The 26,927-nt window shown below is 31.0% G+C and overlaps 3 protein-coding genes and 1 pseudogene across 3 annotated transcripts; 1 reads left to right on the forward strand and 3 right to left on the reverse strand.

Moving 5' to 3' along the window:
- Positions 1-5: 5 nt before the first annotated feature.
- LOC110651588 (uncharacterized) lies at positions 6-3,883 on the reverse strand. Its single transcript, XM_058141957.1, has 2 exons — positions 3,638-3,883; positions 6-1,510 (listed from the first exon to the last, which is right to left on the reverse strand). Exon 2 carries the CDS (start codon positions 1,461-1,463, stop codon positions 6-8), a length of 1,458 nt encoding a protein of 485 aa, XP_057997940.1. The 5' UTR covers positions 1,464-1,510; positions 3,638-3,883.
- Positions 3,884-4,664: 781 nt separating this feature from the next.
- On the forward strand, positions 4,665-8,449 carry LOC110651590 (UPF0051 protein ABCI8, chloroplastic). Its single transcript, XM_021806964.2, has 2 exons — positions 4,665-6,304; positions 7,941-8,449. Exons 1-2 carry the CDS (start codon positions 4,862-4,864, stop codon positions 8,157-8,159), a joined length of 1,662 nt encoding a protein of 553 aa, XP_021662656.2. The 5' UTR covers positions 4,665-4,861; the 3' UTR covers positions 8,160-8,449.
- Positions 8,450-10,935: 2,486 nt separating this feature from the next.
- Positions 10,936-15,117, reverse strand: LOC110651593 (protein DETOXIFICATION 40-like; annotated as a pseudogene).
- Positions 15,118-17,323: 2,206 nt separating this feature from the next.
- On the reverse strand, positions 17,324-25,435 carry LOC131176944 (protein DETOXIFICATION 40-like). Its single transcript, XM_058141960.1, has 8 exons — positions 25,312-25,435; positions 22,412-22,733; positions 21,685-22,316; positions 19,973-20,029; positions 19,577-19,815; positions 19,288-19,406; positions 18,976-19,062; positions 17,324-17,870 (listed from the first exon to the last, which is right to left on the reverse strand). The coding sequence occupies exons 2-8, from the start codon at positions 22,724-22,726 to the stop codon at positions 17,793-17,795; spliced, it is 1,527 nt and encodes a 508-aa protein (XP_057997943.1). The 5' UTR covers positions 22,727-22,733; positions 25,312-25,435; the 3' UTR covers positions 17,324-17,792.
- Between the last annotated feature and the right edge of the window lie 1,492 nt (positions 25,436-26,927).

A 26,927-nucleotide genomic window follows, 5' to 3' on the forward strand; every position in this document is an offset into this window, starting at 1 on the left:
ATATACTAAGATTCTGTAGGTGGAATTGCATCCTTCAAGTTACAATCCACATCACTGGCTGCACCCGAAGAGCTGCAGAACAGAGGTTCAGTTATTCTTGGAAGAACAGGTCCATCAATAACCAGTTCAGGCTCAGATGGAATAGCCTCTCTCTCAAACAGAGTTACTGGTAAGCTGGTCACTGGTGTAGAATCAGAGTCTGCCTTCATGATGCTGGTGACACCACAAGGATTACATAGCTGGGCTTCAATCAACCTTTGAGGAGATCCTTCAGTGGCAAGCTTGTATGCAGATGGAATACCTTCTCTCTCAAACAGGGTTGCCCGAAGGCCACCCATTGGTGCGGACCGTGAGCCTGTCTCTGTAATGTTAACAGCATGACATACAGGCCTCCCATTTAGGTGGGGTGCATCATTCATAGCAAGCTCTGGTACTGCAGCTTTATTAGGAGAAGCAGGTTTTTCAATCCAAATTTTTATTCCAATTGATTCAGCAGACATGATTCCAGGTCCAGTGGTAACAGGACCTTGGTTGTGCTCAAGGTTTGGGCTTCTAACACCATCACGACTCGATTGATTTGACTTAAACTCATCACTTACAGCCTGATGTTGAATTTGAAGCTCAAGATTAACAGTTCCACTGCCAGGAAAATTATCAACAGAAGATGCCGACTGTGGTAATGATTTTGATTGCTTAGTTGCCCCCACATTTCCACAAGGAACTTTTGTTATGGAACCTTCTAATTCTTTCAGTACCTCATATCGTTCAGCAACTTTATCATGCCCCATCTCTTGCATAACGCAGGTAGATTGGCTTCCAAGTCCTGATTCCAGAATTTGTTGTGGTGCAACTCTGTCTCCCAAGGAAGATCCTGTGTTACTCATTGGCAGTTTATCAGTCAAAGTAAGGATATCAGAGACAGGCTGGTTTTGCTGTGGAATTGGAACACTGGAACTGGATTGAAGTTCAGATGGTAGCCTTTGAACTTGTACTAGTGGTGCAAGGTTCTGAACATTGACAGGTTGCTTATCACTTTGCTCTGATGAAGGAACAGGGCCAGGGACCAGAGTTTGAGGATTTGCAACTGATATGGGTATCTCTGTCTTATTATACATTTCTGCTTGTGGAGCCACATCATTTGAGGCTGTGATGGGAGTGAAACTGCCTGGTAAAAACACAACACCCCTCAGATGAGTTTCAGTATCACCTACCTTTACTTTAAGAAGATACCCAGCATCAAATGAGCCCTCAATGACACCAGAAACCACTTGACCCACCATTTTGTCATCAACAGCGCCGGTTGTATGTGCAAACAGTTTTGTTTTCTTCATACTATCAGCTGCAGTCATTGCAGGAATGTTCTCCCCTTGTGCCAGGCTCTCATCCTTGCGAGGACGGCCCCGTTTGCGCTTCAAAGGGGGGTCTGCCAGAGAAGAGCCAGTCCCTTGGCTCTGTGGGTGCATCTTGAAAGTTGATGGAAGATGGCTGATTTTATACAAAACACAATTTTCTGTTTCAAAAAAAAAAAAAATTTCACTTTACTTTTTGTTATTGAAATCGAGCAAGCAGTTAAAGAGTATAAAAGGAAAAAAAGGTATGATCATTGCAAACAATAGCTGATATATAATGAATCAACAGTAATATCATACATATCAAACTGCCTCTATTTGCCTTTTTCAAGTAGGCTTCAGCTCATGGTTCCCAAATTCTCATCTTTCATGTAATCAAAGAGATCCTTTCTTTTCTTTTTCCAAAGTATTTAATAAAAAACCACGTTGAAAGGACACAGCCTCATGTTTGCAACTAAGACAAGGACATATGCAGCAAACTCAAATATGCATTTGAGTTGCAACAAAAATCTGGTAGTTATATTTTTTCGGCATATGTGATAAACTTCAAAAATGTGATGTAAGATGGGTTTCCATACAGTGTAATGTGGCCATTTCCGAAGACAATCACTGGTGCTCTTGCTGAAGAACATCATAAAAAACAGCACCAAACAGCTAAATATATTACTCCCTTCAAAACTTCGGGTGTAAGAAACTAGATCCTATCCTTCTTTAATGCCATAGTGCATTGGATAAGCACAATTTTCAATGTCTACCTTGTAGCCATGGTGTGCCATATCTGAACAAAGCGGCAATTCATAAAAATTTTAAGTATTTTTTAACCTGGATACTGAAGTTCATTGAACTTCCTTGTGGATTCAAAATACACATCTAAAAGAAAAACAATTCATCCAGATGAAAGTATAGGACTATAAGTAATTTCAAATCAACCTTATCAAATTTTAATCCCAAATCTGAATTTGGATTACAGGTCATGTTCTGCCCCATACAGGAAGGAGCATTGAAGAGCAAACAAATTAAGCAAGAAACCAAAAGAAAAAAAAAATCAGGTGCACGTGGTGAGATGTAATATTATGAGTAGGGCGTGAAATAATGAAGTAGTTTGATATTTGAAAGACAAGTACCCGCAACCACAGCTCCATTATTAAGCAAGACAGAAACATATGGTCCACGCAATAATCACAAAGGATAGCATCAGCCATTAAATTTTCAATTTAGATATACTCATTCTTTACTGTTAATCGAATGTCAACACAAGATCCTAGTTGCAACACCAAGTTCAGGATCAACCAGCTGAATTATCATCAAAATTCACAACCCTAAGCCAGTAAGCCCAAGTTTCCCTCATTAAATTATATGGCAACAAATTGAAGTTGAATGACCCTGATTTTATCCTGTGATCTAATTCAAGAAGATTATTAAACTGTCCAATTTAAAACAGACGACAAGTCTAAGCAAACATAGATTGATAAACCAATAAAAAAACAAAAGAAAGATCTAGTTAGGAAAGAAAAGAAGCCAAACACACTATCACGCAATAAAACCATCCAAATGGGTCAGAAATTCTGGTTTTTTAAAACAAAATCACATTAATATATTAACTCCTCAACATAATTGGGTGGAACAAGATGGTAAAATAAGAAAATGATCAATACAACTTGGGAACGTGTATACACAAACATTGATATTTATACTTGGCATATAAACTTCTTTTTCTTTTTTGGAATATTCATAGAACGTACAGTTGCATTTCAAATAATTACATTATTTCAAGTGTTTAGAATAATGCAGGAATGAAATTATGTCAGGTTTTCAAATCCATTAGCTTAGTTCCATTAACATGTGAATAGAAAAAGAATCCTGAAGTAGCTTGGAATCTTACTTGCGGAAATTTTGGAAATTGAGCTACATCAAAAATCACTTGCAAATGTAATATATTAGGACAACGATGACCTGCCTCAATGATATGAGCAACGCACGAATTGGGTGTTTGGAAGATTTGAATTGGTATATAATGAATTCATAACAGAAATATTCACACATCAAATGCAATAAAAATCGAGATTCAGGAAGACCTATCTAAGAAAGGAGATGATAAGATAAGATTGATTCAAAACTTATCAAAATCTTCATCAACAGTTTGTGAAGAGAGACGATCAGAGGTATTCATCTCAATACATTGTGAGAAGAAAAGAATACAATTCTCAACAAGAATTCAGATCGTGATCAAAGACTAGATTCAAACCATACATATTGCAATCAATTTTATTCTCATAAATCACACATACCTGCCACTGTAACATGCCCTTCGAGAGGATTTCCTGCTTGATGCCATTACCACTTTGGAGGAAGAGGAAAGCAAGAAGAGTCTAACACTATCAATAAGTTTGGAAAAATATAGAGAGGAAAGAAAATGGGAGGATTAAAAATGAGAGGAAAGAATTTTCATGTTTGGATGGAGCGAAATTGCAAGAAAAATTTTGTTTTCCTTGGTTTGGGAAAGGCAGAAAATGGGAGGCAGTAAAGTTATAATATTGCTCCCCCCACATTTTATATACCATATTAAGTTTACCATTCTCAATAAAATTAGAAAAAATTATTATTTAATTTTTTTATTTTAAAAAATATATTATTTAACTCTTATAAAAATTTATATTAAACTATTTAATTTATTTATTAATTATTTTATTATTATTTAATTATTTTATTTTTATAAAATTAATTAATTATTTTTATATTTTAAAAAATATATTAATTAATCTTATAATTTAATTTTATTAATTATTTAATTTCATAATTATTTTTATAAATTATTCTAATTCTCTCTTCCTTTTTTTTTTTTACCTTTTTTTTTGCAACAACACTTTTCTCCTTTAATTTTCTATTTGTTTTAATTTGTTAATAAAAATAATTCATATTGTCTGTAAAAAAAGTTAATCAATTTTTTTTAATTTTTAAATAATTAAAAAAAAATATTTTTAAATTGAAAGAATATAAAAATATATTTAAATAATTAAAAATTAAAAAAATATAAATTAAGATTTAATTTTCACACATGATAAAATTTTTATTTTTATTTAAAAATATATTATCAAAATATATAAATTAATTAATTAATTTTATTAAAATAGAAAAAATAAATAATATTATTATTTAAAATAAAAAATTAATTAATTAATTTTTTTAAAATAAAAATATGAAATAGTAATAAAAAAATTTGATAAAGGATTAAATAATAATAAAAAATTTAATAAAATGATTAAATAATATATTTAAAAAAATATAAGAGTGTTTGATTAAAATTCAATATTAAATGATAATTTTTCATAAAATTAGAGAGAAAAGGGCGGAGGGGGGAGAGCCATTCGCGATTCCATGGTCATCTGGATCGGTGCCGTTCAAATTTGGCGACTGAATAGTTTAATAGCTAAAACCGATTTATAGTTCGTGTGGAATACACGAGACTGGTTCACTTTTGTTTCTTGCCCTGTTCTTTCATCCGAACCACAGCCATGGCTTCTCTGCTGGCTAACGGTATGTCAAGCTTTTCTCCCCAACCCTTCTCCGATTCAGCTAAACTATCCAAACCATTTTCCTTTCCTTTAAAACCCGCCTTCCCCAAAACTCCCAGACTGGCAAATCTATTCAAGATACGAGCTGATGTCGGCTTCGAATCCAAGACCATCAATACGAATTCAGGTAATAGCGCTTCCACTTCAACTACTAGTTCTGATGAAAAAATTCGGGAAATTCTCCGTAATCGTGATTACGACAAGAAATTTGGCTTTAATGTCGATATTGACTCCTTTTCGATCCCTAAAGGCCTTTCTAAGGAAACAATCAGGTTAATTTCTTCGCTTAAAGAAGAACCCGATTGGATGCTTGAGTTTAGATTAAATGCTTTCGAGAAATTCTTGAAAATGAAAGAGCCTAAATGGTCTGATAATATGTATCCACCAATTGATTTTCAAGATATTTGTTATTATTCAGCTCCTAAAAAGAAACCCACTTTGAATAGTCTCGATGAGGCTGACCCGGAACTCCTTATGTACTTTGATCGACTTGGTGTGCCCTTGAATGAAAGGAATAGATTGGCTAATGTTGCGGTTGATGCAGTTCTTGACAGTGTTTCAATTGCTACTACACATAGGCAGACTCTCGAAAAGGCTGGTGTTATTTTTTGTTCAATATCTGAGGCTATAAAGAAGTATCCGGATTTGGTTAGGAAGTATTTGGGGAGAGTTGTGCCTAGTGAGGATAACTACTATGCAGCTTTGAATTCTGCTGTGTTTAGTGATGGGTCATTTTGTTATATACCAAAGGATACTAAGTGCCCAATGCAGATTTCTACATATTTTAGGATTAATGCCATGGAAACAGGGCAGTTTGAGAGGACTTTGATAGTTGCTGATGATAGGAGTTTTGTGGAGTACTTGGAAGGATGCACTGCTCCATCTTATGACACAAACCAGCTTCATGCAGCTGTAGTTGAGCTGTATTGTGCTGAGGGTGCAGAAATTAAGTACTCCACAGTGCAGAACTGGTATGCTGGTGATGAGGAAGGAAAGGGTGGGATTTATAATTTTGTTACGAAGAGGGGACTTTGTGCTGGGGATAGGTCTAAAATATCTTGGACTCAGGTGGAGACAGGATCTGCAATTACTTGGAAGTACCCTAGTGTTGTTTTGGAGGGGGATGATACTGTGGGAGAGTTCTATTCTGTTGCTTTGACAAATAACTATCAGCAAGCGGATACAGGGACCAAAATGATACATAAGGGAAAGAATACTAGAAGTCGAATTATTTCGAAAGGCATTTCAGCTGGGAATTCCAGAAACTGTTATAGGGGACTTGTTCAGATTCAGTCAAAGGCAGACAATGCTCGAAACTCTTCGCAGTGCGACTCAATGCTTATCGGTGACACTGCAGCTGCCAATACCTATCCTTATATTCAGGTGATTTTGTTCAATCTGTTATTGTTCTTCTACAAAGTTAAACATTTTTATTGTCGAACATACTAGCTCTCTCCAACTTTCATGAAAAGAAAAGGTTATTATCTCTGTGAATTTTATTGAGTTGTTTAGTCATTAGGAGATTAGTCAGTGAAGGGGTCATAATAGTTCTCCGCACACACTCCCCTCCAAGGGACCCCACCCTAGTGAAGTTTATTCGGATTTGCAATTACCATTTCTCAAATCTAGTTCGCTTCACTACAATATTGTCCATGTTCTAATGTCATTGGGTTTTTGTAATTCAAAACAATAACCCATGCTTTTAGGGAAATGCATAGCTTCTTTTTCTTTCCTTTCCTTTCATATTTACCATTCCCATGTATTGTAATTTTCTTGGCATCCATTATGATAATGCTAATGATACTCTCTCTCCCATATGAGATTCTTTGTAGACAATTCCTGATGCATATGTAGGCACTAAAAGTTGTATACATTTGATGTGTGAATGAATATGAACAACTGAAACAGTTGGTCAGGTGTCTGTGATGCTGAAGAGATTGGTTTTTAGGGCATAAATTTAAAAATGATATTTAATGGGAAATATATAAATAATCAAATATGGATTTCTAATCGTTGCCTATCATCATGGGATATGATATTTTCTCTAATTAACATGAATTCAGCCTATATGGTATATCGTAGCCTCCCCTTGGTTTGGCATAGTTACTTGTATCCAGAACCAACACAGGTGAACTAGTAGGGTATTAGGGTGCTTGAGATAACCATGCTGAAGTAACTCGGCAAATGACCCCTGTAACATCAGGAGAAGGGATATTCTTGTGTCTTTTGCTTAGGACAGTGGCACAGCTGCTTGACTAATATTAGCATAATTGTTTTCTTTCTGAATATGCATTCATGACTGTTACAGCTTGTTTCTCTTTCATTTGTATATTGTATCATCTATTTAGCTTTTGTGTTATAGGGCTTTTGGCCCAATGCACTTTATCCTGCTGGCAGGCCCTTTGTGTCTTTGAGCAAAGTGGGACATGGGCTGCACAAAGCTAGCCATGGGCAATAGACTAGGGGCGATTTTTCCAGTGCTGTCCCCCTGGCTTCTGCTCACATCTGCATGGTGGTTTAGCCTGCATAAAAACTTTCCTTGTTATCAGATAAGAGGCATGCTGGGTTTTTCCTGTTATAATGTGGTTGCTTCTTGTATATGATGGAAGGTGATGGGATGGTGAAGCTTCCTGTTATTGTATGGAACTTCATAGCTTCCTGTTATTGTATGGAACTTCATATGTCGAAGTAGGCATGAAATTATAAGTAGCTCATTTGAGAAGTGACATGAATCACATGACACAGTGATGGAGTTACTGCAGAAAATGACTTCTATGGTCTATTTGCCATACTTTCGATTCTTAATTACCAAGAGAATCAGAACTCACAATCAGTGTGCCATGTTACTTTGTCCTCAACACTCAAGACAATTAGAATGTAAATCATTGAGATTGGTGTCTCTGGTGGATTTGTCGCATTTTCACTTTAGTTGCTTGTCTCAATAGCTAGACCTAGAAACTTGGAAATTTGCTTGGCATTCTACATTGTTGCATAATGGTCTAATCTTATTGTTCAACAGGTGAAGAACCCCACAGCTCGTGTTGAACATGAAGCCAGCACCTCTAAAATTGGTGAAGATCAGCTATTTTACTTTCAGCAGAGAGGAATCGACTATGAAAAGGCCATGGCTGCTATGATTTCTGGGTTCTGTCAGGATGTCTTCAATGAACTTCCTGATGAATTTGGTGCTGAGGTGAACCAACTGATGAGCTTGAAGCTCGAAGGATCAGTGGGTTAAGTTGCAGCTGAAATCCATATCTTTTTGTTGTTACTTATTCAAGAATGTTTGTAATGTTGTTACTTATTCAAGAATGTTTGTAAGGTTCGATTTGTAAATGCACCAATAAAAAGAGATGTATACTACAGAGTGAATCATGAATCATCTGTAACCCTTTTTCCTGCCTAAAAGTAGAAAAAATAAAAATAGGGAATCATATGTAACATTGTAGTGACACCACCTCTAACTTGAGACATCCAATGCTGAGATGTAACATACTTAAAGACTGAAATGGAGGCTGGGTTGCTGAATGATTACTTCCTTGGTGTTGGGTACGATTCTTAGTTCCATTATTGATAAATAATGTGAGTTCTTTTTCAATTTTGATTCTTTTGATTTCCATTCGAGAGAATTATGAATCGTATACACTCCAATGGAATATGAATTGATGTGAATTAGTATAAAATTTGATATCATGTAGCTAAAGATGCCACTAGATGATGAACTATTGTAAAACTAAAAATGTCAATGCGACTGAGTATGTCATGTTAGTATACCATGAAATAATATAATATTTTCCAATTTGGAAATGGATTTGGACTTAATAATTAAGATAATGCACAACAAATGTTTTTGCTCTCATTGGTTCAATTATACTTTTTCTCCATGTCTTTTTAGATGGAGGGCTACACAATTCTACAATAATCCTCTACCAAATTGAATATTTAGCCAGAGAAAAGGAGATTGATGATGTCAAAAGACATGCTTAGCTTGGTGTTAATGGCAGAAAATTCCAATTAATTTGTATTTAATATATTGTCATATTGTATGAATGTTCTTATTTTATTTAAAGAGATAATCTAATGGGAAAATATAACTGGGGAAAAAAAACATCTTAATTCTATTTTTCCAGGAAAAGAAAATACATAATTAAATTTAAACTAGAACTAAACTATTGAAATTGAGAAAAATCCTACCATCCAATTTCAGTTCTCCTGAAATTTGAACCAAAATCTTTAGACCAAACCGATGGCCACCCAACCAACGGCTAAGAAATAAAGTAAGCCAACATTGTAGGGTCTGGCTTTGTCTCCTTACTGCTCTTGGTTCGACTCTAAATTTGTTTATAGTTTGTGTCAAATTATTTTTTTCAAAGACGCTTCACGCCGGTGGATAATTTTGTCTATTTTATAGCAGCCATGCTTCACCATACATTTGACTTTAGAGCTCAAAAACAAATGAATTAAATGGTGTCTGGTTTTCAAGTATATGTTCATACTCAAGGAGGTGTGCTTATAGGCCGAATTTGGCCCGGCCATTAATCTCTTTATATTGTTAATAATCAATATTAGTCTGCCTCAATTTATTATCAAAATAAAGATGATCATGATTAGGGGTTAATATATGATTAATATTATTAATGCAGCTTTCAAGACCTTGATGTAATGCCAACTCAGACTTGATTTTTCCATTATTTTGTGCACATGCACTACTGCATCACCCTATTCCTTCCCTTTCGATGGCTTATAAATACTCTGTTCATTATCACTTCCACCTTGTATATTGTTCTTGTTCTAATCTCTTCTTCTCTTCCTCGCACTAGTAGAGAAAATGAGTCTAGTGATGAGGAGATCATCATCTTATGGTTACTCAAAGTTGGATAAGGAAGACCCAGAAGAGATGATTCATCGACGAGCTCAATTCCTGATCTACAAAGCTCTGCAACAAGCTGATTCCATAGGAAAGCCATCATTTCTGAGGATCAGATTATGTAGGTTAAAGGTGAAGATTGGGAAGAAATTAAAGAAGTTAAGGAAGAGCATTTCTGCTGCCAGAGTTAGGATGTATAAGCAAATTGCCAATCAGTGGAAGCGCTTGTTTTGCCATGGAGAGGCCATTGCCATTCTTCCTTCTGTGCTGGCTTGAAGCCCTGCGAGTTTTTATTTCTTAATTTTGCAATGTTGTTTTCATGGAAGTGGTGTTTTTAACAGAGAGAATTAAAAAAAAAAAAAAAAGATTCTCTATTGTGGAAATTTCTTTGGTGCATAGCTAAGCTAGTTCCCTAAAGAAATGGAAGATGAAGTTTACTCTTGATTAATTAATTGGTCAAGTTGTGTTGAGATTTAATGCAGAAGTTAAACAGTAGGTGAGGCTTGAGAGCAGGTGCGCTAGTTTACTTCTTTCTGTACTAACCCAGCTGTGTTTGAAGTATTGGGATGCATTTCAAGAAGCTTGTGTGTTGGAATATGTTTGAAAGATCTAGTGGTTTCTGATTTATGATCAATCTCATATCTCATCTGGCCGTACTCGTATAGTCCTCCTCTCTGTCCCCTCTCTTCTATCAACTGATCAGTTGATTGGCTGGACTGCTAGTGGGCAGCCAACCCATGTAACACAGCTGGCGTAGTCAATCATACTTTATTGGTTTAAAAAACCTCTGTGAAAAATCCCAAATAGAGCAACAGAGCACAATACATGTATGGCAGGGCCATGCCATTCCAACTATTCATGCATAGCACTTCCATTAACAGGTAGGGTCACGTTAGGCCCTCAGATCCATCAGCTTTAAGTCTAACCCACCCACGTTGTATTTATTATATTGTTAGAATATTTTTTCAAATTGAGTAGAAATGATTAGAATGAGTAATATATTTGTGTGGTGAACAGGGAACTGGCCAGCGACAACCCACACAACAATAATAAACAGTTAAACTCATTGCATTATGGATGATTTTTGAATTATTCAGCAAATTTATTTCAGGCTTGTGGGTCATTGAACTTTCTTCATTTGATCATTTCAGCTCTTTTCAGGTTCCTTGTCCTCCCAATAATCCAAACGCTTCCTAGCCTTCTCTACCTGAAATACCAAAGTATTGTTGATAGCTTCTTCTTTGTGAACACAAACATCAATTTATTTGCATGTTTATGGTAATTGCCTCTTCATTCCAATTAGTGCGACTTGTCACACATAATAAAATGATTGTTCCAGGCCATATTCCCTACATTAGGAAACTGAACAATGTAATTATTCAAGCATAATGAGAGAAATTTTTGTTTATATAACATGTAAAATAAGTGAAATCTACATATTTTTGTCTTGAATTGATATAGGCAAACGAAGTCCTTACCTTAACCAAGAACTTAAACCCAAGAAGAAATCCCAGTGGAATTCCAACCACATAATAGCATCCCACATTTACATATGACACAAAGGCTTGCCATCCACACCCAACAGCAACCCCTTCATAATTACAACAATGAAATATAAAATACACAAAATTAGCTAATATTATTAATGTTTAACACATTTTAAATCATGATAAGTTTGATTTTGATTCATAAGAGTAACTTAATAAAAATCATGATAAATTAAGTAGGGAGGAGCAATTAATTACCAGATAAGACTGGTTGAATTTCATTGAGTATGAGGGTTATGGCTAGTAATGGAGAGAGTTCTGAGACAGCATTAGCCACAGTTTCACCATTAGTGAAGGCATAGCTAAGTACATGGCGTATAGCAAGCACAACTGAAGCTTCTATCACTGCGATTAGGAAGGAAACCAAATTCACCATAAAAACTGAGAATGCTGCTGACTTTGGATTCCCAGCTCCTAATTCATTGCTAACCCTAACACTGTTCAATTAGGACATTTAAACAAGTAATTAATTAATACATATGACATTATTACAATAATTGAGTAATCTAATCTCAATTCATATGAAGTAACATACTAATTTCATTAGTGAGTTTCGCTTGAATGTGAAAGTATTATTTTATTGGGCACATCTAATATTAATTTCCTTGTCTATAATATACGAGGTGAAAAATACTTGCGTAGACTTGATTTATTATAGACTCAAGATATAAATATGTAAAATATATATATCATATGTCTTATATCTTGGGTACACGTGGAAAGAAAAATTCTATACCAAGTTACTAACCTTGCAGCTGCATTGAAACCGACAGAGACCATGAACATCAACCCATTTATAGACAAGCTGCAAAAAGGGAACGAGACGATACCATTAATCCACGATATTTGCCAACCAATATGTCTATATTAATTATAGACATTAGTTACCCATTAATAAAAGCCACCTTCTTACCATTAGAAAGGAAGTCCAAGGCAATCTCAGGGTTATTGAGTAGCCCAGCAATCAAACTTAATATCTGAGAGTACCAGGTCTCCAAGCACAGCATCACTGCTGATCCCGCAGATAATTTAACAAACGGCCAAAGCCCATATAATGCTTGCAATGAAAACCCAGTCCACGTCTGCTTGCAACGATCACTCTTCACTATATAAACAAACTGGGCAATCACTATGATCCACCATGACAAGCTCAATGACAGTGATGCACCTATCAACCCATTCCTAGCTTGTACAATGCCACCCAACTCACTAACAAGTGCACCACAAGAGTAGTTGCTGTTATAAGGGCGCTTGGGTACACTATACTTTGTGCTTGGAGGAATTTTTGTATTGGAAAATTCATAGCATAAGCGAAAATTTGGGGAATTAGACCGTAAAAAAACACTGCAGCTGCTGATGCCACCCTGTTTTGTTCTCCCAGTAAGAGCAACATTGGCTTCGATAATAGGCAGATCACAGTCATTTGTATCCCAGTTAGAGTTAGCACTACCGTTGCTCTTTGGAGGTATATGCCTAGCATTTCATTCCTGTGGGCACCATAGGTTTGGCCACACAGAGTTTCTACTGCACCTCCCATTCCTAACCATAGTTACCACGAACATGATACTCCCGAGTTGTGATACGGGTGCGTGGTATGCGGTATCCCACTAAACGAAATATAGGATTCGTAAGAGGTAGTCTTAATCGGTATGCTAATTCGATTAGTAACGTCAATTCGATTTAAGATATACTAATTATATTTATTTAATAAATAACTTATTTTTTCATTTTATTTAACATATTATATTTATAAATTAAAATATTAATTTAATATGATAATTTTTTAATATAATAAATTAAAATATTAATTTAATATGATAATTTTTTAATATAATATACATTTTTATAAAATTCAAAGTTATTTATTTATTTTTTTAAGAAAAGTTATTTAATTATTATTATATTAAAATAATATGATTTTAAATAATTAATATAACAAATAGTTAATAATGATTATTTATCTAAATAATTTTAATTTTTTCTCAATAAAATATTCATTTGCACTCCAAAAATCAAGAATATACTGCCACCTAACATACCCAACCCACTAACAAGTCTTCCACCTACAAAATTTAGTCTTTTAAAACGTATCTCTTTTTTCCTCCTTTTTCTTCTTCTGCTTCTTCATTAAAATCAAGAATATACCTAACATATCAACCCACTATTTAGTCTTTCAAAACGTATCTCCTTTTTCCTTCTTCTTCTTCTTCTTCTTCTTCATTTCTGCGTGTCGCAGAAATGAAGAAGAAGAAGAAGAAGAAGAAGAAGGAAAAAGGAGATAATATATTCTTAATTTTTGGAGTGCAAATGAATATTTTATTAAAAAAATTAAAATTATTTAGATAAATAATCATTATTAACTATTTGTTATATTAATTATTTAAAATCATATTATTTTAATATAATAATAATTAAATAACTTTTCTTAAAAAATTAAATAAATAAATTTGAATTTTATAAAAATGTATATTATATTAAAAAATTATCATATTAAATTAATATTTTAATTTATTATATTAAAAAATCATCATATTAAATTAATATTTTAATTTATAAATATAATATGTTAAATAAAATTAAAAAATAAGTTATTTATTAAATAAATATAATTAGTATATCTTAAATCGAATTGACGTATCAACTAAACGAATTACTAATCAAATTAGCATACCAATTAAGAATACATCTTACAAATCCTATATTTCGTTTAGTGGTGTACCGCGTACCACGACTCGGGAGTATCACGTTCGTGGTAACTATGGAATAAACAAACCAAAATGAAATATATATATATATATATATATATATATATATACACACACACGCAGAAATGAAGAAGAAGAAGAAGAAGGAAAAAGGAGATACGTTTTGAAAGACTAAATTTTGTAGGTGAAAGACTTGTTAGTGGGTTGGGTATGTTAGGTGGCAGTATATTCTTAATTTTTGGAGTGCAAATGAATATTTTATTAAAAAAATTAAAATTATTTAGATAAATAATCATTATTAACTATTTGTTATATTAATTATTTAAAATCATATTATTTTAATATAATAATAATTAAATAACTTTTCTTAAAAAATTAAATAAATAAATTTGAATTTTATAAAAATATATATTATATTAAAAAATTATCATATTAAATTAATATTTTAATTTATTATATTAAAAAATCATCATATTAAATTAATATTTTAATTTATAAATATAATATGTTAAATAAAATTAAAAAATAAGTTATTTATTAAATAAATATAATTAGTATATCTTAAATCGAATTGACGTATCAACTAAACGAATTACTCATCAAATTAGCATACCAATTAAGAATACATCTTACAAATCCTATATTTAGTATCACGTAACTATGAAATAAACAAACCAAAATGAAATATATATATATATATATATATATATATATATATATATATATATATATATATTTGTTATGTCTATATAGATTCATTACCATGAGGCCATAGGCAAAGAGTTGGATGCCGCCATTGCCAAGAGATGCAGCAGCAAGTTCAAGATTGCCGAGGTGGCCAACAAACACTCTGGTGGACTGGGACATGAAGTTATTGATCATGTAGACAAACACCGCCGGTGAAGCCAAGGGGAAGGGAAGCTTCAATACGATCCATGAAGCTATGCAGAAGGGCTTGAAGTAAGGCAAATGAGTGTCGTCTAGCACCTTTTCGAGCTCGGATTTCACTTCATAATGATCAGAAGGTTCTTGTAAAAAGCCTAAAATGGGTTCATGGAGCTCACTTTGGGTCTCCATGTCTTTTTTCTTTTAATTACTTGATATGCTGAGAGAGTTGATTAAATATTTCAGGCAATAGGATACTAATCGATCAGAGTATTATTCTTTTTTTTTTTTTCTTTACTAGATTTAAAATATAAATATATAAATTCTATTAATTGTATATAAAATTTCACAAAATCCATAATATTATATATAGAATTTAGGCAAAACTTTCATAGATAAATCAATAAAAAGAAAAGAAAATACAAATTTTGTGTTTGGTCCAATAAGTAAGAACAAGATTTTTTTATTTGTTTTATAAAATAAAATTGAATTTTAGATCATAAGAATAATAAATATAAATGCATTGTTAGGGATGGTAAAATGGCAAAAGTTTTCGAACTCGACCTGACCTGTCTCAAACTCGATCAATTTTCTTCGACCTCGCTTCGACTCTGATTTGTACGAGGTGAGGACGGGAATACCTTTTTCCCACCCCGAAACCATATAATCCACCCTGCATAATAATATATTATTATTTTTTTATTAAAAAATAATTTATTTATATATATTTAAATATTATAAATTTAATAAAATATAGAAATATATTGTTAAAATAATACGTAAAACTTATATTTTTAATTATATTTTATTTTTTAATAAATAAATTTATATTATATATTAATAAATTAAAGTGAAAAAAATTAAAAAAAAAATTTCCCGTGGGGAAACTCACCTCGCCCAGATCTCAAACTCCTGTGGAGCAGGGACAGGAGGAGCAATCCCCGTCCCTGACCCGCGCTTGTTGCCGTTCCCATGCATTATATTGGGGTGAAAGATTTAATAAATTTTTTTTAATAAGAATATTAGATGAGTAAGGATTATTGAATCTAGATTTACCAAATAAGTAATATATTTTTAGTTATTAGAGTAAGAATGGTAATAAATCTAATATCTACAGGTAGCTGATCCGATCAAATCAATAAATTTAAATTATACATAATCGGATTAGGGATAAATTTAGATGGGATTTGGGTTTGATAAGGTATTACAATCAGAGAACTGACTTCTATAATGAATTAACGATGCTTGTGATGGAGCATAACGGATTCCCACTATATGGGGATAAAAAGGGAGCAAGCATATGGAGGAAAAGTGTTAAAGTTCAGTTTAAATAATTGACAGAAATCATGTGACATGATCAATAAAAAAAAAAAAAAAATTAAACACATTATAATATGATTATTGTAGAAGAACAAAAGAAAATAAAAAAACAAATTAATTTTCTAAGCTAATTTACTACATGTAATTAATAATTTTGTTTTATGCTTAGAAATTTTATAAATAAAATATCAATTTAAATTTAATTTTTAATAACTTTTAGTAAATAATTAATTTTGAAACAAAACTAGAATCTTGCTTTTCTTAAAAAAAAAAGGATTTTTTTGCAGATCACTTCTTGTCTTTTAAAGAGACATATTGCACTGACTGTTCATCTAACTATAATATAGCTTTAAGAAATTAAAGGAGAGAATTAATAAGAGATGTCTCCATATTCTTTAAAGTGAGTGGGAACGAGGGATCTCTCCATTCCAATCTCTAAATTTAATATCTAATTATTAATAAAATTAAAGAAGAATATCTAAAAATGGATATACTCATTAAGATTAATGCGAATTAATATATTATTATTATTAGTATTATTAACAACGCAGGAAATTATAATTAAAAGGGCATATTTTTGTGTCAATGAAAACGTTATATTCTTTTTTAAAGAAAAAAAAATAATTTTCAATTTAATATTGTTCAATAAAAGAAAATAAAGTTTATGTAATTAAATTGGATGGCGATTAATTAGATTTTAAAATTTTTTATGTATTTATAACTAAAAGTATTTTCAGATTAAGATTGTATATTTTAAAATTATTTCTTAATAAATAATTTTAAAAATATATTTTTTATATTGATTTAATATATTTAAAATATAAATTCATTAATGGTTAATTAAGTGATTGACAAAGGGAGAGAGGCTCAGATAATTGAAGTAATCTTATTATAAATAGGTTTTAAGAGTTTATGTTGCTTTGTGTGTACTGAAAATATTCTATAATCTTCTCGTGAGCGAGATAATTTAATAAATTATAAAAAACAATACAATGTAACATAATTTTTTTTAAAAAAAAGAAAAGACATAATTTTTTTAAAAAATAAGAAAAGACACATTTTAATATTTACGAAATAATTTCTCCTTTATAAGCAAAATATTTTATTAAAGAAGAGAATATACTTAGAGAAGCAAACTATAGAAAATCAACTACAAATCAAGAACAAAGAATATAAAACCAACGAAAAAAACAAGGAAAGCCACAAATTGGCAAACAAAATCAGCGCAACAAGGAATAAAATCGACCCACAAAAAGCAGCAATGCCATCTTGCAAGTGCTTGAATTTGCAACTGATTTATTCACAAACACCGTGGGATTAAGATCATTAGGCATCCGCCTCTCTTGTTGAAGAAAACCTCATTGATGGAAGGTAGGGGCTCAATAAGCATAATTATTTCAATTATTTCAATTTAATTATTAAAAGAGATGCTTTAGCTTTTGCTCTCACGAAGTCCAGCAATCAAACGGTTAACAATAATCAGCCACAGTCGACATATGGTGATAATTGAAAAAATAATTTGGTTAATTAATGTTTGTTCAGAACATTTATTTATGAATGTGAGAAATCCTGTGATGGTCGATGCTGTCATCCCATTTGTCCAAACGCATTTTAGCCTTCTCTACCTGAAACAAAGACACATCTTTCTTAGATTAAATTAAAATATGTTGAAAATATGTTCTGATCATTCATGTCGGTTAATTCAGATTCATTAAATTTAAAATTCAAAAATCATATACATTGTCAAAATATAACAAAATCTAAAAATTATGTGCATTGGTTAAAAAATATAACAGCTGCTTGAAGATATACAACTCTTGTTAATATTTACATATATGAAGAGATGCATCTTTTGACCAAAAAGTTGGCATACTTTGAGTAATATATATAAGAATTTTATAAATCATTTGTACGAGTAACAAAATGACAAATGAGTATGCAAGTTTGTCTAATTCTTTATTTTTGGAAGCTCTTATTTTAAACAAGTTGTGTAATAATATATTTACATAAATAATATACACGTTTAGACTATGAATTAATTTATATAGTTTATTATAAATATATGATTATATAGTAGGCAGTGAAATAAATAAAATGGAAACTTAAAATTGTATGGATATAGGTCAGAATCCATATATTTAACTCCATGTATTGGATTCTTGTGTTTTTCTTTAAAATCAAATTTGAATTGATTAAAATTAAATTTAAATAAAAGTATTATAGTCTATTCATGGATGAAGAACTCAGTTTAAGAAAAGGATAAAAATTAAATAGATAATATATAAGATGATCATCTATATATATAATTTTTAATAATTTTATTTGTTTCTTCCTATTCATAATTTTATTTATATATTATAATAAATATTTAAATTAATGTTTTTTAATAACAATTTAAATAATAATATTACTAAATAAAATATAAAATTTGCAAGACATTATGTAATTAATAATTTTCAAGAAAAGAAAATTAGTTGGGGTGACAATTAATATCAGGCATTGTTGTCACACTGAGTGTGGACCTTCAAGGTACATGTTCATTTATAATAGAAAAAAAAAAGTCAAAATTATAATGCATTGTACATTTTCTCTATATAAATGCTTTACTCTTGAGGGTACCTATCAGTTGTTAATTAACTTGAAATAATTCATAAATAATTAACAAGAAATCTGGCAGTATAATATTCATGCATAGTAATTAAACTCATTCAAAGTCCTTTGAGCATTTACCTCTTTGTTCCAATCTGTGCACAAAGTCACCCATAATAAAATGAAAGTCTGCATCACAGTTCCTCCTATCATCCCACCCCATATTCCCTGTTAAATTCACAAATATTCAAAGAAAATTGTGAATATTTTGTAGAAGAAGCTAGGATTAGAACAAGGTATGCTGATTAGAAGAAGGAAACATACATGCATGAAATATTAACGATGTTAAGAAGAAATTTTAAAATATAATCATTGTATATATAATAATTTTTTATCATAATAGATGGTTATTCATTATATATACAATAATTATATAAGAGGTTTTGATTTTACCTTTGCACCAAGATCGAACTTAAACCCAAGAAGACAACCCACAGGAATTCCAACCACATAATAGCATCCCACATTTACATATGCCACAAATGCTTGCCATCCACACCCAACAGCAACCCCTTCACAATTATGAAGTTGTCAATTAGCCGACCAACATATAATGACGATACAAGCCAGCAGTCACATTGCCCATCATATTAGTTGACTCTTTTTATCATATCAGTTAAGCACTTATGGAAACTTGAAGTTCTCGTGCTGAGTTACAGGACCTGAGTAGAAGAATTCTTACCGGAGAGGACTGGTTGAACCCCATTAAGTACTAGGGTGACTGCCAAAAAAGGACAAAGTTCTGAGACAGCATTGGCTACAGTTTCTCCACTAGTGAAAGCATAGCTAATTACATCGCGTAGAGCAAGCACAATCACAGCTTCTATAACTGCTATTATGAAGGAAACCAGAGTCACCATCACAACTGAGAATGCTGCTGACTTGGGATTCCCTGCTCCTAATTCATTGCTAACTCTGACACTGTAATTCAATCATTGAAATAATTAACAATGCTCTCTTAATTTCTCATGAAGCTAGCATTTTGATTTCATAAATCAATTAATTTGAGAGTTATTTTATTGGGTAAAATCCAATAATCCTACTCGTAAAGCCCGATCGAGTTAATTAAAATTATTACCTTGCAGCTGCATTGAATCCGACTGAGACCATGAATAGCAACGCACTTACAGCCGTACTGCAAAAAGGTTATTAATCATCAAGAACATTATGACACTAATTCTTCCGTGTTTATCAATGTATCGTATCATATTATATTATATGATAATTTTTATTATTAATATATTTAAAAAATATATGATAAAAAATAATTTAATAATATTTTTTTATTTAATTATATAATATTGTATAGTAAAATAAATATAAAAATTATAAAAACATCATTTACTATTTTAAATATATAAATGATTCAAAGATAATTATTTAAATAAAATATTAATTTATAAATAATGTTATAATATTTAAAGATATATTTCAGTTATTTTAACTAACGAAAGATATTCTATAATAAAATAATAGAATATAATTTGAAATTTTATAAATTATGTAAAAATAAAATTGAAATATATAAACTTTAAATTATTCAACCCATAAAATTGGTGCGTTGAAAAAAAAAACTATTGTAAAATGATGACCAAAAATCACCATTTTTTCATGACTAATATTCTCAAATAAAGACAGAAATCTTATTTATCATTATGAAACAATGGCAAATCATGATTCAAACAAGGCGAAAAAGTTTTAATAGGTAAATTTTTTTTAATAAATATCATTATAATATTAAGAAAAAAATTATTTAATTATTTTAAAATTTTATAATTAAAATATGTTAAATTTAATTTTAAATTAATTTAATATTTTTATTGACATATTTAGAAAGAGATTTCTAAGCATCTTTAGTTCTTTGACAAGTTGTTGGAGAAAGCTAGTGTCAGATTTACAACATAGAGGTGTATATGCCTTTCCTTAAAAAATCATTTTAAATATTATAAAAAATATTTATTATTTTAATATTTTAAAATTAAAATATGTTAAATTTATTTTTAAATTTATTGTCTCATTTTAGTTTGAGATAAGATATTTAAATTAAAAAAAAAAACCTACTTACTTAATTAGCTTTTTGAGTGAAATTAGACTTGATTTATTTTTTTTATATAGTATCAAAACCTATTTTATTTTAATATTAGATTACTTACAGACATATTTATTTATAAATTTCACGTTTCAAATATTTATTTTTGTACGTAAAGAGTGTATTATTTCATATTAGCTTTAAGAGCTAGGGATTGTTCTCTTCTATGTAAATTTACAACTTAAAAGGGAGAGAAGGGAAAAAAGTGAATGGGAACATAACAAATTATATATATGTAAAAGAAAAGTATTTTGTTCATATTCTAATCTTCTCGTTGAATCAACAAAATCACAATTACTTCACATAGTTAGAACTGCACAATCTCAATCTTTGTGTGAATATAAAATACAAATATGTGGCCTATATTCAATAAAGCTAGAAAAAGAATTGTTAATTAATTAGAGAAATAAAAATAAATAAAAATTTCAAATTATGGAAAATTCATGATTTGCTAGCTTTATGGTTGTCTTGCCCCTTTTATTTTGAATTGAAGTTTGATGATAAATTTTTATATTATTATTTTTTTTTTTCAGTGATTTGAAAAGTGTTGGTTGCTCTTAGTAAATCCATGTTAAATTTTTCTTGAATTTTATTATAAATAAAATTATATATCTTATAAAAATGAGGAATTCATGTTTGGAGTTCTATCTGCAGACTAAAATTTCACTAATTTAATTAAAAAAAAAAAATTACATTCTTACCATACAGCAAGGGAATCCAAGGCAATCTCAGGGTTCTTGAGCAGACCAGCAATCAACACTAATATCTGAAAGTACCAAGTCTCCAAGCACAGCATTATTGCCGATGCTAGTGATAGTTTCACAAACTCCCAAAGTCCAGAAAAGGCCTGCAAGGTAAAACCATTCCATGTCCGCTTACACCTACTACTTTTCACTATATAAATAAACTGGGCACCAACTATGATCCACCATGACAAGCTTAACACCAATGAAGTGCCTATTAATCCCAAACCCATCTGATACACTGCAAGCCAGGTGAGAAATAAATGCAGCACAAGAGTAGTTGCTGATATAACAGCAGGTGGGTTCACTATGCTCTGAGCTTGAAGGAATTTTTGTATCGGAAAATTCACAGCATAAGCAAAAACTTGAGGTATTAGACCATAAACAAACACTGCGGCTGCTGCTGCCACCTTGCTTGGTTCTCTTAGTAAGAGCAAGATAGGCTCTGAGAAAAGGTAAATCATAGTAATTGGTATCCCAGTTATAGTTAGCACAACCGTTGCTCTTTGGAGGTATGTGCCAAGCATTTCATATCTGTGAGCTCCATAAGCTTGACCACATAGAGTTTCCACTGCACTTCCCATCCCCAACTACAAGAACAAACATTAAAGATTAAACCAAATGAGAAAAAACACTGAACTGATCCATCCGACAAAGCATTTATTTGTGTTGATATCCATATTACCATGAGGCCATAGGCAAAGAGTTGGACGCCGCTATTGCCAAGAGAGGCAGCAGCAAGCTCAAGATTACCGAGATGGCCGGCGAAGACTCTGGTGGATAAGGACATCAAATTGTTGATCATGTAAACAAAAACTGTCGGTGCAGCCAGGCGGAAGAGGAGCTTAAGTTCAATCCATGAAGCCAAACGGAGGCGCTTGAAGTACGGCAATTGGTGATCGTTCAGCACCTTTTCGAGCCTGGAGTTCCCTTCAGAATGGGCAGGTGGATCAGGCAGTGACTGTAAAATGGGTTCCTGGAGTTCATCCTGAGACTCCATGAATGGGCTATTGGATGGTGATGGGTAGAAATTAATGGTATGAGGTTAAATATAAAAAGATTGAAAAGGATCAGAGGATGGAGTCATGGAGATTTTTTTTTTCCTTTTTTATTTAAATTTTTATAAAGTCAATGGAAGGTGAAATGCTTTTTATGCGTACATTATTAACAAACAGTCAAAAAGTCATAGTTTAATGATCGGAGATATCTTTTATCTTTGATTTGACTGAAGAACAAAACAAGCATAATAATGTATACAGAGTTATGTTGTTTTCTTTCTTTCTTTCTTTCTTTTTTCTTTCAATCTCCAACCAATTGTCTCAATCAACGTAGTTGCATATCCAAATCAATACGGGGACTCACATTATTTTTTATTCTTTTCAATTATATATAAGATGGCTTCTTATTTAAATTTGATTTATTATAAATTTATATATAATAAAATTTATTTATTTAATATATAAATTTTATATATTTATATTTTAAATCATGATAGAATTAATTTAGATAAAAATTCTTCGCATAATTAAGAGTAAATAGAAATTCTCACGGTCACTATTGAATCTTGACTTGAAAGATAATATCTTTATTATAAGGAAAAAAATATAAAATTAAAAAAATAATATAAACCTTTCATGTGATTAATATAAAATCAAATAAAATAAAAAATATTAAAATGAAATTAATCACATGAATTCAAAGTTTCGGCATGAATCAAATTAATTTAATATTTGATACATGCATTTTGCATAGTCATTTAGGTTTAATTTCATGGTCATTTTATTTTATTGTTAGTCACTTTTAGCTAATTTCATTAGTTATTTAAATAGTTTTTCATGATTGTCTATTTTTGGATTAATTTGTAATTTTACTTTAGTTTGTAGGAAAAATGGTGTTTTTGAGGGACTAAAAAAAGAAATTATGCCAGTGATGAGTAATTTCTACAGCCAAATATATAAAAAACAAGTTTGAAAGTTGAAGTGTGCAGTTGTCAAATTGTGCATAACTTGCTGCATAAGTTGTGCAGTTCTGCACAAGAAGAAGAAGAAATTTTTCTATTCCTGCTGAAATCTGCATAAGTCACTGCGTGACTTATGCAAACTTACCCCTTACTTATGCAGCTTTACACAGAAGGCCCAAAAACTTGTCGAAAACTGCATAAGGGACTGCATAACTTATGCAGACCACTTATGCAATTTTATAGAGTTTTCATAATGAGCTGGCAGAAGATTCCCACATGAAAAACACACTTCAAACACACCATTTTAGGGCTACTTGTCAGAAAAAGATATAAATAGGCCCTTATCTCATTTTGGAAAGGGGGAGGAGACAAAAAGGGAGCAGCAGCAGGGGAAGAGTCAAAAATAGAGAGCAAAACGTCACCTCTCCATTTATAGACCAGATTTGGAGTTTTTCTTCCTTTCTTGCATATTTCCTACCTTTCTTGTATTGGGTTTTTTAGTTCTTAGCTTAGATTAAAGATTTATTTCCATATTAACTCAGAATTTCTTATAAATATTATAGATAGTGAGTAGTTTTCATTAGATTCTGGAGTGGGGATATAATATTTGAGATATTTTGTGGATTTTAATTGGGTAATCCATATTTTGTGGTTTTAATTAAGTTTTATTCATTTCTTGTGTGCTCAATGACATGCTTGGTGTAGGATCCCATTAAGTATTGTTTTTAATCCATCGTTAAAGCACCGAAAGGAGAAAACCTTGTGATAGATAATTAAGAAATTGAACTTAATTAACTTAGGTCTAGAAATAGACTAAGGATTAAGAGGATTTACAGATTAATTAAGGAACTTAATAAGTCTTGATTAATTTTAACTCCACGAAAGTAGGATTAGATTGATTAAGACACTCTTTGTTTCACTCGAAAGGGTATTCAAAGGATTTAAGAATTAATCTCCTTAAAACCCGTAAATTCCATAAGATTGGGTAACCAATTTAAAAATCCCAAAATAGCTTGAATATGAACCCCCGAACTCCGGAATCGCCATTTTTATCATTGTTAATTTCTAATTGAATTTAATTGCTTGCCATTTTAAATCTTGCCATTTTTCAATTTGCCTATTTTAATTTGATACAAATTTAGTTAAATCATTACATTGTTGAATAGATTATTAATTTTGCACATATAGACTTCATACTTCAATATCTATCAATTTATTGCTTTAATTTCAAAAATAGTTCAAATTAGTCAAATTTTTATATCAAAAATTCAATTATTAACACAACTCCTCGTGGGAATAATATCTTTTCTATATTACTTATACGACCCGTGCACTTGCGGTTGGGCTATATCAATAATGAATTGAATCAAATCAAATTAATTTTGATTATATATTATTTTTAATTTTTTTTTTAAAGAGAGAAATTGGATTGAAACAACATATTGGTAATTAAAAAAAATCAAATATAAAATAAAAAAAGATAATAAACTCATATTTTATTTCTTATAGAAAGTCATGGAAAACGAGAAAATATCGAATTCAAAGAAGAAATCAACAAATAACAGCAAAGATTTTAGGAAAAAAAAATGAATTTGATTGAAGAATTCATCATCTGCCATCCTCACCTCTGAATTTTGAAGGATTGAGACAAATGAAAGAAAATTTATTCACGGTTTTCTAATTTCATCATCTTCCATATTAGAAAATTTAATTGTTATTTAAAAAGGAAAAGGAAAGGCTACAGTAAAATTCCCAAAGCTAGCTTCATAAGCTTGTAGATCACTTGATGCTTGTTCGAATGCTTCTTGAAATGTAATCACTGTGCATGTTCCATCTGTTTCCTCGATTCTTTATTTGCTTTCTTAATCTGAAAAATAATCGATAATTTAACATGCTTTTTTGTCTTATCATGCAGTAATTACTCAAATTTGTGATTAGATTATCCATTAATAAGGCAAACATTGTGATTCACGAGTTGCTTTATCCAAACTATTTGGGCCTGCTCAATCAATGTCACTTAAAGCAGCACTCGTGCATTTTTTTCATTCTTTAGATTCTTGCCAAGTAGGTCACTCATCAAGAATACCACGAGTGTGATGACTTAGTGGTAGGCTCTGAAAGTTGAAGGCATCCAATTATGGTTCGATTTCTTTTATTGGCATTGATGACTTAATATTGTCTCCACTTATAGTGAATAGGTGAATCAACTACAGGTAGTCCGCTCTTGTGACTTTTTGGTGACTCATTGTGACTTGGTAATATATCCTCTAATGCGAGATTAATCAAAGACTAAAGGAAACCATTTAATCACAGACCCTAACTTAAGGGGCAATAACAATCACACTGGAAAAACTTCTTTTTTTTTACAATTAGAAATAAAAAAGTCACTTGTCAAGAATAACTTTTAATATTAGAGATGTTACTACTCATCATAAAATTTTATCATAAGAAGCAGAGATAAACACGTATCTATTTTAATAAATACATATTTATTTTAACTTATGCTAACATGTTCAATCAAAATAAATGAAAACTATTAAATATGTTTAAATTTGTAAGTGAAAGATATTATGCGATTGGCTGTTAAGTTTTAGCTAGACATATATTATTTTTAAGCAAAATAATTTTTATTAAGATTAAAAGATGGCCACAAAAAGGACCACAACCACCCAAAGCAAGCTAGACATATCCTTGCATAAAAGATTAGGATTTTAAATTATTTTTTCTTGCTTTTATTTGATTATTTAAATGCAAAATTATATATAACTATATGCAATCATTTAGTAAATTTATTTTTTTTTAATTTTAAAAAAAATTTTTTTGTTTAAATTTAATTTTTTATGAAATTAAAATACAAGATATATAGTGAGATCTACCTATTAAATATATAAATTTTACATATTTATATCTAATATTTATAATAGATTAAATTTATATAAGAATTTGGCTTTGTTGAAGCTGTAATTATACTAGAATGGAAGTTTGCAAAATGGTACCTCCTAGCATTCCACACCATGCATATTAATTCCCTGTTTATTTCACACTATAAAAATGATTAGTTGGGATGTATGAATATACAAGAGAAGATGATAGATTTTCTTTTGGGTTTTTGAATAATTTATTAGGCCTAGAATGTCTACCTTTTACACGGAAGCCAAAAGTGAAGCCAAGAACGCAACCCAAAGGAATACCAACAAGGCAATGGCATCCCACGTTAATATATGCAATAAATGCTAGCCAT

The sequence above is a fragment of the Hevea brasiliensis genome, unplaced genomic scaffold (assembly GCF_030052815.1).
Source record: "Hevea brasiliensis isolate MT/VB/25A 57/8 unplaced genomic scaffold, ASM3005281v1 Scaf287, whole genome shotgun sequence".
NCBI classification, from domain to species: domain Eukaryota; kingdom Viridiplantae; phylum Streptophyta; class Magnoliopsida; order Malpighiales; family Euphorbiaceae; genus Hevea; species Hevea brasiliensis.